The sequence below is a fragment of the Histoplasma capsulatum genome, genomic scaffold (assembly GCF_000149585.1).
Source record: "Histoplasma capsulatum NAm1 scaffold_1 genomic scaffold, whole genome shotgun sequence".
NCBI lineage: Eukaryota > Fungi > Ascomycota > Eurotiomycetes > Onygenales > Ajellomycetaceae > Histoplasma > Histoplasma mississippiense.
Window position 1 is genome coordinate 3855052 of NW_001813982.1, and position 13047 is coordinate 3868098.

Here is a 13047-nt window from a genome sequence, read left to right on the forward strand (position 1 = left end):
TTACTCCTTTCCAAACCTCCAACCGGTTGGCTGGACACCACCAATAAGACTCCCAAGCCAGAGACAGCGTCGAAAGGTTTATGGCCAAATGCACACTCAATTTACTCTTCGATCCGGGATTCAAATTCTGCCCGAGTATGGCGCGTGCATACGATGCAGTTCTTGCAGTATGCTTCGCGCACCTATGATGCTGACAACCGACAGGCGTGAAGTCAATCATCTCCTCCAATTAAGTGGTTTGCTCGCTTCCTGGCTTGACTGAATGATATTGGCTCTTCCAGTCAGGATTCCTCAGGAATCACTAAATCAGGAATCAATTTGTGATGATCAAATGAAACCGCCAATCCTTACCTCTTGTGTTGAGCTATTGGTCGCAACGATTCAATAATTCGTCTGTCTATCTCACCTTCTTGCTTGTCCAACCATCCCTTTTGATTTGCTAAAATTGAAGCTCTGTCGGTCAAATGTCCTGCAGATGCGTGCCCTTAACCGAGCACTATGATAGATTACTTTTGTGACAGCATTTCATCGCTGGCCGAGTACCCGACAGCTCAAATTATTATGTGGCACCCTCTGAGCAAGCTGGAGCTCTGCATGGATCGGGCGCCGCGGAGCCTTGATCCGGACGTCAAGACAGAAAATAACAAGCTTCTGCGAACACCGGTGTAATTTTTGGAGGCATTTATTCCAGCTGAAATCATCATGGCAGAGTGGAAATTCAATCATTCGTGTTCTCATTGTCGATTGATTTCTTGACAAAACATTTCATTCCCTTCACCTTTTCGAAAAATACATTTTCTGAATTATTTGTCTATTCTGTTGTCTATTCCTCCTGTCTATCACAGATTATCTTGCGCAGATGGCGGGCTTAGATGCCGCTCTGACTCACAATCCGGCCAGAAGAATGGGCATGTGAATGGTAAACTGAAGGATGCACCCCTACCCGTCGCGAAACGCAGCAAAGGGCGCCGCGTCGAACGACAGGAAATTGAGGATACATTTGCAAAGTATTCGGAATTCAGCGGCGACCATTCCCGCATGAAGAAAGATGGATCCAGCGGCAAATTTCAAGAAGTGAGGTGGATGGGCTGGAAGGGCGTCCGGACCCTGTTGGAGGTGGTAAAGAGCAAAACTTCTGGCAAACTTGTCGACGATAGGGACTACCTCATGGAGCGAATTATTCAAGTATGGTCAAGCCGATGAACGCAGTAAAAGCCAGAGACTTACTTCTTTCTGCCTACTTAGCTTGTGGCCAATCTCCCTCCAGAATCATCAGCGCGAGAACAGCTCACCAAGACTTTTGTTAAATCACTCTGGGTCTCTCTTCCTCATCCACCCCTCGCGTAAGGATCCTTTGTGCTGTGAAACGCCTGCGTTTCATTAACGTATTTCCCTTTTAGATATCTCGGCGACGAGTATCGCTACAGAGCCGCCGATGGATCGAACAACAACCCAATGTTTCCCCGACTGGGAGCTGCCAACACACCCTACGCGCGCTCCGTCAGACCTATCACTATCCAGCCTGCGGCACTTCCAGACCCGGGTTTGATCTTCGATAGTCTTTTCGCTCGCCAGGAATTTAAGCCTCACCCCACTGGAGTCTCTAGCGTATTTTTCAGTTGGGCATCGTTGATAATTCACGGTAATATTGCGTTGTGCGATCTTCATTTGGAATCCGCTAACTGGTTTGAAAGACCTTTTCCAGACCGATCCAAGGAATCAGCACATCTCACAAACTTCTTCGTATCTTGATCTTTCCACGCTCTATGGTGATAATCAAGATGACCAAAACCAAATGCGTACCTTCAAGGATGGGAAACTCAAAGCCGATACATTTTCGGATCCTAGACTTCTCGCACTCCCACCTGCTTGCAGCGTTATTTTGGTCCTGCTGAACCGGTAAGTAAATTGGATACTCACTGCTCATCCAATCGCTTTGTTTATTAAACTTCCTGGATTTGGTCTATCAACCTAGTTCAAAGGCTGACCCTTTTTCCCAGATTCCACAACTATGTTGTCGAACAGCTAGCACAGATAAACGAGAATGGCCGGTTCACTAAACCCCATGCTAACCTGCCACCAGATCAATCGGCAAAGGCATGGGTTAAATATGATAATGACTTGTTCCAGACCGGGCGGCTGTAAGTTTATTCAGATGGTTAACCTTATTCATACCTAATATGAGAATAGTATAACATGTGGCCTCTATATAAATATCACATTGTACGATTATGTACGAACCATAATCAACCTTACACGGAGCAACACGACCTGGAGTTTGGTACGCAATACACTTTCGCAACGTTGAATATATGCTAACTTTTTTGCAGGACCCAAGAATTGACACGAAGAAAGTTGCTGCTCCGGAATCTGCGGAAAGCGGCGTTGGTAACCAGGTATCTTTCGAGTTCAACCTTGCTTATCGGTGGCATTCATGTATCGGCCAACTTGATGAGAAATGGATCAACGATATCTACCACGATCTTTTTGGCAAAAGCGGGGAAGATATTTCTATGCCAGAGCTGATGGTTGGAATGGGAAAATGGAAACAAAAACTTCCTGAAGACCCTTCTAAGAGGACATTTGCCAAGCTAAAGCGGCAAGCAGATGGACGGTTTAGGGATGAAGATCTGGCTAGAATTATAACCGAAGCGACTGAGGAAGTTGCAGGTGAGTGTACTCACAAGCTTTAATTCGTATTTGTCTAAGGAGAATATAGGAACATTCGGTCCACGTAACGTTCCCAAGGCCCTCCGAGCAGTCGAAATACTTGGAATTCAGCAGGCGCGGAAATTCGGCTGTGGCACTTTGAATGAGTTCCGGAAGTTCTTCGGCTTAAAGCAGTATGAATCATTTGAGGAAATCAACTCTGACCCTGAAATAGCCGGCCAGCTTCGGAATTTATACGAGCACCCTGATTATGTTGAGCTTTACCCAGGCATTGTTTCAGAGGAGCCGAAGATTCCTATGGTCCCTGGAGCCGGGATTTGTCCAACCTATACTATCTCGAGAGCAGTTCTTTCAGACGCAGTAGCACTTGTGCGTGGTGACCGATTCTACACCGTATGTCATCTCAGTTTCGTTTATTAACTCCTTATTCCTGGTGTTGTGACTGCAAACCACAACTAACATATCCTTTATAGAGCGACTACAATGCCAAAAGTTTGACAAACTGGGGATATACAGAGACTCACTATGATCTTAGCATCAACCAGGGGGTGTATGTTCTACAAGCTGATGCTACGCGCTCTTCCAAATTATGTCAAGCCCAGACTCCATCTACGCACACTATCCCATGACGATTCCCAGCGTAAACAAGGAAATTTTTGCCAAGCTGGGCCGACAGAGTCATTTTTCTTGGGATCGCCCTGCGTTGTTGTCCCCTCGAATTGACCTCACTTCCTACAATGGAGCAAAAACAATTCTTCAGAACTCTAAAGATTTCCGAGTCACTTGGGAGGCGTCCCTCGGTTCACATCTTGCAAGTCAGGGCTTCAATGAGTCACAAGCTAAAGTCATAGATGAAACCTTTGCTCAAGACTCGTGGCGTGAGGAAGTCAAGCAATTCTATCAGGATATCACTCAAAAATTGCTGAAGCGGAACTCAGTGAAAATTGCTGGAATTAACCAGATTGATATCACCCGGGAGTACGATCACCAGACCCCCTACTCAAAAGACCCATTGAACTAATTAATTTCCAGTCTCGGTAATCTCACGCATGTGCACTTCGCTGCAAGTACTTTTAATCTTCCTATCAAAACAAAGGATAACTCAAAGGGAGTATTCACCGACCATGAAATGTTCATGGTAATGCTGGCGGCATTCACCAGTGTATTCTCTGATGTAGACCCCACAAAATCTTTCCCCCTGCGACAGGTGGCTCGTGAAGTGGGTGAACAGTTTGGTCAGGTTGTGGAGTCATATGTCAAATCTATCAAAGCGTTTAATCCGTTCTCTAGTATTATTGATAGGTTCCAGAAGGATGGCAACACATTGGCCAAGTTCGGCGCGGACGCAACCCGCAGGCTTCTAAAAGCCGGCCTCAGCGTTCCACAGGTGGCTTTGTCGTATATTCTTCCCATTATCTGTACAGCAGTTCCAAGTCAAGCCCAGGCTGTAAGTGTTTTCGCTGCTCATTTTGGAAAGCATGAACTAACTTCTATTAAGTTTACTCAAATCATCGACTATTACTTGTCAGATGAGGGCAAAATACACCTCCCTGATATCAACAGCCTTGCAAAGGAGGATTCCTTAGAATCCGACACGAAACTTCTGCATTATTGTATGGAGGGGCTTCGACTTAACGGGCCATTCAGTTCCTATCGCGATTCAAATGCAAACATTCTCATCAATGATGGTGGTCGTGAAGTTTCCATCAACGATGGAGATACAGTCTTCGTGAGCATGGTAAAAATCTTACTTTTGCCACCCTGCTTAAATTTTTAACCCATCTAAAAACCTCGTGTATCTCGTGCTGACTTTTAATTCTAAAGATTTCTTCTGCTAGGGACCCCAACATATTCCCAAGGCCTGACGAAGTCGTTCTTGACAGACCTCTGGAATCCTATATCCATTACACTGATGGCGCTTTTACCTGTTTCGGAAGAGACGCACAGATGGTGGCGCTATCCTCCATGCTGCGTGTAGTTGGGCGTCTAGATAACCTACGCCCTGCGCCGGGCCCTCAAGGCCAACTGGCGAGAATTAGCCGTCCTGACGGACATTTCGCTTATATGCGAGAAGACTGGGGTGGCTACTCGGCGCTCCCGATGAGTAAGTTTTGTCCGTTTCGTTTCTTCCTTTCTCTTTCTTCACCTCGCTAGATACCATTTTAAGTGAAATTTTGTGGCTGATTAATAACTTTCTCCTTTCTTTTTATCCTCCATTGCAGCTCTGAAAGTTCACTACGACGGTGAGCTTCGATAATTGTGCACGAGTATATTTTGTCACAGGGACACATGTTCTGAATCCTACCTTCTCACTGACTCTGTTTCAAGTTCTCTCTTAATTGTTCTTGATTTATTTTCTTTTCTTCTATTAATTTTTATAACATGGTACTTCGTTTGCTACCTACGGATTTAATTGTCGAGAAAGCGTGGAGCAAAGCTTTCGTTATACTTATTCTTCATATACAGTCTAACATTTTCGCGATAAATACTATGTACTAAGCAAGTGAATGCTAGCTACTGAGGCTCAGCCAATCAAAATCATCACAAATTATCTCGCCGTCTGGCTGTAAACAAAATTGACATACAGTGCCAGGCCATAAGTATTGGCAACCCACCCCACACAATCATGGTGCCTTTTGTGGCAGAAAACTGGTGGGGGTTTCCAACATTTATGTCCTGACAGTATCTTTTTTTAGCGATTATTGGCTTGATATTAGTTACGACTATCGGCCAGTTCAAGGATTGTTGACAAAATGGTGCGCGCGGACCGCCTGCTTATAATCACGGTGACATGACATCTGACGTATCGCACGTACTAGCGTTCAATGAGCGCTATTGCAGGTTATCAGAGCAAATCATGCTGACGCCATCTTATGATTTTATTGAACTACTTTACTGCTGTACATGGTATGTCGATGGCGTTTATACTACGACCCCGTCTCCGCAGAAATTCCATGTCTTGTTAATTATGATATAGGTATCTTTTTGAGAGGGGTCGGTTCGATATTAGCTTCTCTATTGTTGGCTCGGCAGAGTTTGTTTACAACAGGGCTGATCTCCCGGACCATGGCCTACTGCTAGCTGACCTGTATAGTTTGCAAGCTGATATGTAAATGTACAACGAGCTATCTCAGGCGGAGAAGGCAGTCGAATTTGCCAAGCGGTCGTTAAAGATCAAAGAGCAGGCAGTTGCCGACAATGCGCTTGACAAACATCACCCTCAATTAGCTAACTCTTACATAAACATCGGCGTCTTTATCGCGGGTATGAATCCGCGCGATGCAATTCGCTTACATGAAAAGGCCATTGTTATTCGGGAGGGATCACCTAAGTATGCAGATGATCAGATGCAACTGTTATCTTTGAATTACATGAACATCGGTCGATGCTGGTGGATGGTAAAGGGACTTGACAAAGCTACTGCCGCATATGAGAAAAGTATTTCTATCATCAAAGAGCTAGAAGAGGCAACGGGAGCACCTTTTGCACAGTATGTCTAAATCAAAACCTCCTTTCAGTCTCTAAGTAACCTTAGGAACATAGGAAATCTTGGGCTATGTCGGCCCTTGCGAACGTACTCATTGACAAGGGGAAGTTTGATGCCGCCTTTGATCTTTTCACCCAGAGTGTGAAAGTGCATCAACAGGTTCTTGGGGCAACTCACCACAAGACCGTAGCCTGTTACAACAAAATCGCCTGGTTTCTGCGCAAACAAGGGGAGTATGGAATGGCAATGTAAGCCTCACGGCCAAATGTTTGTTTGGGGCTACTTTCCGACCCGTGTATGCAGCGAATATCTCAATGTGGCATTGAAGATCCATTTACAAAAACGTTCCATAGACACACGGCCTGAGATCGCGCGAACAATGTTCCAGCTCTCCTAGCTCCTCCATGATGTTGGCCAAATAGAAGGTGGCAAACTCAAGGCTGAGGCTCAAAAATTGCGATTCTAGCTGGCGGGGAAATTACCAGGAGAAGAGGAGTCGCAAGAGACATACGATGAACTAGTTGCATATTTCTATCGATGACAGCGGATCGCTAGGTTTTCCAACGCGCCTTAGTTTGGAATCAAACCCTCATCCGAGAGAAGCCCGATATTTTTCACAATTTACAAATCGACAATATCGCTAGCACTATGTTTAAATCATGATATACATTACATATAAGAAATACTCAGAATCTATTAACGCAGGCTTGCATAATCGAGATGATCTATGCATCTTTACAGACCAACCATGTTGTCTTCTTAGGAAGCATGCAACGCTAGCAATGTCACATTATCACCACTCCAGTACCCAAGCCTCACTCCACGCGTATCTTCCATTCATCAACTCTTTCAATTTAGTAACAGTCAAGACACGAGATGTATGGTTATACGCTACATGCTTGTCAGGGACTTCTTGGGCGTTGAACCTAACCCTACACGCAGGTGAACCAAAGGTCATTCCTAAAATAGTAATGTTATCAAGGTAGTTTGTATCTTGATACGTTCCAGTGGAGACCGCATTGATGCTTCTTTTCTCCACATTAAGATGCACCGATAAAGTTGACGTCGGCTCAACGCTTTCTCCATCGTCGATATATATCTGTCCATGTGCTCTGGATTTGCTGTCCAATGCGATAACAAGAGACCATGAAGAATTTCGCGCTGCACGGGTCGTTAGGGCCGGCTCTTCCATTGGAAGGACGCTTCCACCACGAACGTAGAGGAGGATGTGACCAAGTGGAGCATCAATGGTCGTGTTTTTTCCTGCTACTGCCTTGAATTGAGTGCGCGTATACCAATCATACCAGATCTCGCCGTCAGCAACACCTGGGAAAAAGCCGTTAACCGTCGTCGACCGGGGCTCGAGAACCGGGATGATCATAAGGGAAGGACCTAGGAGGAATTGCCGATCAGCTGAGGCTAGACTTGGATCGTTGGGGAATTCCCAAGCCAAGGCTCTCATGACTGTTGAGCCCGTCGTGTGGGCTTGATGGAAGAGCGTATATATATATGGGAGCAAAGCGTATCGGATTGCCATGGCCGATTTGGTTGCCTTGATGACGGATGACCAGGCATATGGCTCCTGCGACATAGCCGAGAGGGCGTTGTGGTTGCGGTAGAATGGGAAAAAAGCTGAAAGCTGCATCCACCGGTTGCACAGTTCCTCGTCACTGTTGCCGTTGAACCCACACGTATCGACGCCAAACATCGGGATACCGAAGAGCGAAAATGACAAGGCCTGTGGGATGGAGAAAACCATATGGGCCCAGCGGGATTGGTTGTCACCTCCCCAATGGCCAGCCCATTTCCCGCTTCCCGAGAAGGTCGATCGACCGATAATAAACGGTCGCCTATTTGGAAAGACCTGTAGGAGACCATGATATGTCGCGTTCAGAAGCTGATGGCCATAAAGATTGTGGATCTCATATTCCATGGTTCCGTCGGCATGTGTAGCATTTGGTGATACTGCGTGAACAGCCAGATCGCCCTGAACATGATTGATGACATACAGAGGATGATTGACATCGCGAACTCCTGGAGTGGGGGTGGTACGAAGGTAATCTAGTGTGGTAGTTGTGGTCGGTGCTGCGATACCCACCGTTTTCAGCACTTGCTGTCTGAAGGAAGCGGATGACGCAGACGCGGCTTCTGAGACGTTGGTAATGTTGAAGCCCTCAGGGTAATCATAAATAACATTGCCATGTTCTCCTGGCAGTTGGAAAGGGGGGTGGACTGGGTTGAGGGTAAGGTTTCCCGAGCCACAGCTGCCAACACAGAAAGAAGAGACTTCATTCATATCAATCCACATTCCGTCATATGGAACTTTGTTGAAAAACTCTCTCAGCTCAGTTGACCACCATTCTTGGGAACCTGCAGCCAAAAAATCAGGGAACACGGTATATCCCGGCCATACGGCCCCGATATAAACGCTGCCATCCGGGTTTCGGAGAAATACATCAGAAGCGTTTCCTCTCTCGTACGGCTTATACCTATGCAACTGCTGTCAATTAACAACAGGAGTAATTATGGGATATTGTTGACATACGCATCAGAGCAGTTTTCTGGATTAGGGATATAGATTGCTGCATCAACGATTGGAATCCAGTGCAAGCCTTTTTGATGCAGGGTGGAGACAAATTTCTGCCCTTGTGAGATTGGATAATTTTCAGGATTGAACTCAAAATCGCGGTATCCCTTCATAAAATCGATATCAGACCTATGGTTTAAGGGTTAGCCTTACCGTTTCACACTGAGGATGACATAATTTATTCTCACCAAATGGTTTCAAGCGGAATTCCAAACTTTTCAAAGTTGGAAACAACGTCTTCCAACTCTGTCCAACTTTTGTAGCCCCAACGGCACTGATGAAAACCGAAGGTATAATATTGCTGAAGTGCCGGGAGTCCAATTGTACTGAGTTGGAAACTCTTTGTCACTTCAGATTGAGATGGGCCCGAATAAAAGTACAGATCTATGCTCCCACCTAAAGTTCGCCAAGTAAGACTGTCAGGTTGAAGGAGAACCTCATGCCCATGGGCATTTCGGAGGAAAACTCCGTGAGAGTACGATACGTATTTCCGCGAATAATCATGCTCATTGTCAGCAACAGGAACCAGACTTTTATTATTCTGAACTTCGAAATATCGGGTATCGAGATAGAAAGGATGAGAGCCGTAAAGATTGCTGGTAACAACAACTGTCAAATCACCACACTGAAAGTGCAAACATATATAGTAACGTACGTATCAATCGGGTCACCCACATCCGCTGCATAGATCGTAGCTGTGAAATTGTTCCCAAGTCGCAACCCATGGATGCGTTCGCCTAGCCCATACAGATTGTAACCAGCAGGTAACGAGCTAACAAACTCAATGAATTGATTTTCGAACACCAAGACAGTTCCCGTCGTATCGAAAAGCACGTCGCCTGTACTCCTGCGAGTCACTTTAAACGAGAAGCTAGGCTCATTTGACCAGCTGAAGTGAAGATCCGTCTCGCCACTTCGAAGGTCTGAATGCGCCGCTGGCTTTGGCCTCGGTACCAAATGATCGGGAAGGATATAGTGAGATCGATTGGAGGAGGAAATATGGGTTGGCACGATATTCACGTTTAGCCTGTCTTTGGATGAATACTCGACAGTAAGATTCAATTTATCCACATCTGTCCCATACACATTGCATGAATTCCCGGAGAGGGACAACGTGGCACTGAAGCCATGCGTTATTTCCTTGACATCGGACGCAAGATACCCCGGACAAACATCCTGTGCATTCGCCGATTTGGGATCTTTGATATTTGGAAGTAATAAGGCCCCTCGATCCGCATTGGCTGGAATAGTGAATACGGGTTTGTCACTATCTGACGTGTTAGAGGCAGAGGCAGATACCGGGAGTGGATGGTATCCATTGATTGCAAGCGATACCAACCAGATGTTGGTCCACCAGTGAGCGATGCTGGAGTGTGTCATGTTGAGCCACGCAATATAGAAACTTTGTTGCCTCCAAATCACGTATCAATATCGAGGGGTCTTGCTGGACAGGCTGGTTTCGATTGGAAATATTATAAACGGTCATTTTGCAAGGATGCAGACTGACTTCTTATATGCATAAGGGAGTAAATTGTTCCTCTGCTAGTGCCTGGCGATTTACCCCTGTAGCATACTTCATACCCCTAAGGTCAAGAGCTGAATCATATGCTGCTAATGTCCAAACACCTTCGCAGAGTCGAGCACATTTGCACAATCGAACGAGCGACGTTCGCCCAGGAGCTTAACCAACGGGGAGATGCATCGCGACGTAGGACGGACCAAGCTAGGTAACGGCTACAATGACCATCAGGCAATCTGAGAATAATTCCGGAATGCTAGATCCAATGATATTTGGATTGGACACGCAAACCAAGCTCAGCATTGGTGGATTTGACAGCGATCGGGAAAATACCGGGTTGCGGGGTTAGTTACTGGAGACAATAATTAGCTAGCGAGGATAAAGCAGCCGTTGCGCAGATCACTAGGCACAGTTGATAGATTCCAAGAAACGGGGAATGGGAGCTTTCATTCACGCTAATCGGGGAAAGCCCCGTTGATGCTATTCGCAATAGCTCTATCTATGAGTTCCTGATAGAGAACTTGAACTCGAGAGATAGGGCTACGAGAATCACGTGCAGAATGCCTTCACCGCCTTCTTCTTATGGCTATTTATCAAGTACAAGTAGCCCTAGGTAGAAGTTTCAATGATCCGCCAAGTTCTCCTCTGATTGTTCCGCCTCTCCCATAGTCAACTGGAGAGGAGGATGTCGCAAGCATGCCTCCCAAGACTGTCAAGGGAGAATACATAGAAACCGTAATTCCCACCATCACCCACTTCTCTATAGCAAAACTCCAGACCGCACGTCTAACTCCCTCAGGACACCGGAAACAAAGTATCTCGCCGGTCCCAGGTGCATGGGACCCAACACATCATTCTCGGCGGCAAGACCGTCATCCAAGCCGACGTGTGTATCCGCGGTGACTTGTTCCGCCAACAGTCTGAACAGCAAGTTTCCAGCTCCTCCAATCCAGCCCCAGCTAGCCCCGCGGTTGCCGTCTCAATTGGTCGCTACACATACCTCTCACGCTCCTGCCTGCTCCGCCCACCGTCGCGTCTACACCGTGGCGTGCATTCATTCTACCCGTTAAAGATTGGAGACCATGTGTTTGTGGGGGAGAAAGCAGTGGTGGAGGCGGCTAGTGTGGGAAACCATGTGCATATTGGTAGAGAAGCGGTGATTGGGTCTATGGCTATTTTGAAGGATTTTGTTGTAGTGCTAGATGGCGCCGTGGTACCACCGGGAATGGTAGTTCCGAGCTGGTGTGTCGTCGGAGGTAGGCCAGCTAGGGTTGTTGGGGAGATCGGAGAAGGCTATGGTGTTGAAGGGGGAGAAGGGGGACTGGCAAGAGAGAGATACAGGAATGTCGGGAAATGATAGGTTATGTGTTACATCCTGCCATCAATGTTTGGTTCTTTCCTGGGCTGCACGGCGTTGGGTACCAGCAGGCTGGGTTTCGGGAGACAAATAACAATATATTATGCGTAAGCTTTTATAAGACATCAGGTCCAGATGTGAACCTACCGGTGAACTCACTTGTATTTAATAACTTAGTAATAGAAATTTTGATCGAATTGATACTGCCCTGGATCAGTTGGACGTATGTTTAATAATCCCCCACATGCATTGTTGAGTATCCATAGTCTAAATATCAATGACAACGAATAATACAAAACCGTATATTGGGGGGAGAGGAATGCCATACGGGAAATCCATACAAAAAAATAAAGCAACATAAGGGATATCATAAGGAAATAATTTCGGTGGGAGGACTAGGCAAACAAAATACAACATATGGTGCGGAATATCATTTGACGAGGACTGCAAATAAAACGCAGGAGAAAAGAATGACAAGAAACGGCAAAAAGTGGTCAATGGCTACGTTGACTCATGAGAGAAGACAAGTAGAGAAGTAGACTGAGAAGACGTATGTGATGGAGCAATGATAGGAGAAAGTCCCTAGGCAAATGACAACGGAGCTACATGTACACCTTTTGGTACACGAGGGTAGGATGATCAAAGGCTCTGTATGTGGTCGCGGATATGAGCTGTGAGCGTTTATTTGATTTGCTTTTGCGGTTGCGACTTGACATTGTTGGAGAGCCAGCCCTAGAATCAATATTTAGTATTTTACTTACCAGGGCAGAGGACAGAATAATACATACCAGGCCCTCAAACAATCCCTCGCCTGTGGTTGCACAACTCGGGACAACAAACCACACTTTGTCCTTGAGTTGGGTCAATTGGAGCTTGTCAGTGACTTCCTGGGGGGTCATAGCTGTGAAAAAAGGTTTATTTTTAATTAGTATAGGGAATAAAGTGTAATATATATAACCAAATCAGACGAAACTTACCTCCGGGAATATCTTGCTTATTTGCGAAAACTAGCAGCAAAGCCTCCTTCATCTCCCGATCCAGGATGATCCGATGGAGCTCTTGGCGTGCTTCGTCGATGCGGGCGCGATCGTTCGAGTCAATAACGAAAATGAGACCCTGGGTGCCTAAAATGCCCCACTCACAAGGTTAATTGGCAGTAATTCCCCACCAGAACGGAGAAATCAGATATACCAGAAAAATAATGTCGCCAAAGAGGGCGGATTTTGTCCTGTCCACCAACATCCCAGACATTGAACTTGACATTCTTATAGGTAACGGACTCGACGTTGAATCCGACAGTAGGAATGGTGGTAACGTCCTGGTTGAGTTTTAATTTGTAGAGAATTGCTTTGAAATGGAAAGTTAATTAGCTCTGCGAAACTAAGGGGATTAGGGGATGGAGCATCATCACCTACTTGTCTTCCCGC

The 13047-nt window shown here is 46.1% G+C and overlaps 4 protein-coding genes across 4 annotated transcripts; 2 read left to right on the forward strand and 2 right to left on the reverse strand.

Moving 5' to 3' along the window:
* Positions 1–153: 153 nt before the first annotated feature.
* HCAG_01100 (predicted protein) lies at positions 154–6409 on the forward strand (the record flags this gene model as incomplete). The annotated part of the gene is made up of 21 exons (XM_001544004.1): positions 154–167; positions 522–663; positions 901–1185; positions 1246–1343; positions 1401–1608; positions 1706–1899; positions 2001–2141; positions 2191–2281; positions 2331–2670; positions 2720–3063; positions 3144–3220; positions 3268–3648; positions 3703–4117; positions 4169–4399; positions 4495–4774; positions 4893–4913; positions 5185–5236; positions 5512–5577; positions 5648–5690; positions 5805–6160; positions 6214–6409. The coding sequence occupies 21 exons, from the start codon at positions 154–156 to the stop codon at positions 6407–6409; spliced, it is 3975 nt and encodes a 1324-aa protein (XP_001544054.1).
* A 541-nt stretch (positions 6410–6950) lies between these two features.
* On the reverse strand, positions 6951–10124 carry HCAG_01101 (alpha-glucosidase precursor; the record flags this gene model as incomplete). The annotated part of the gene is made up of 4 exons (XM_001544005.1): positions 6951–8646; positions 8703–8873; positions 8933–9340; positions 9400–10124. The coding sequence occupies 4 exons, from the start codon at positions 10122–10124 to the stop codon at positions 6951–6953; spliced, it is 3000 nt and encodes a 999-aa protein (XP_001544055.1).
* An 835-nt stretch (positions 10125–10959) lies between these two features.
* On the forward strand, positions 10960–11620 carry HCAG_01102 (dynactin Arp1 p25 subunit; the record flags this gene model as incomplete). Its single annotated transcript, XM_001544006.1, has 2 exons — positions 10960–10998; positions 11063–11620. The coding sequence occupies 2 exons, from the start codon at positions 10960–10962 to the stop codon at positions 11618–11620; spliced, it is 597 nt and encodes a 198-aa protein (XP_001544056.1).
* Positions 11621–12301: 681 nt separating this feature from the next.
* HCAG_01103 (ADP-ribosylation factor 6) lies at positions 12302–12871 on the reverse strand (the record flags this gene model as incomplete). The annotated part of the gene is made up of 4 exons (XM_001544007.1): positions 12302–12352; positions 12409–12521; positions 12598–12736; positions 12812–12871. The coding sequence occupies 4 exons, from the start codon at positions 12869–12871 to the stop codon at positions 12302–12304; spliced, it is 363 nt and encodes a 120-aa protein (XP_001544057.1).
* Positions 12872–13047: the final 176 nt, after the last annotated feature.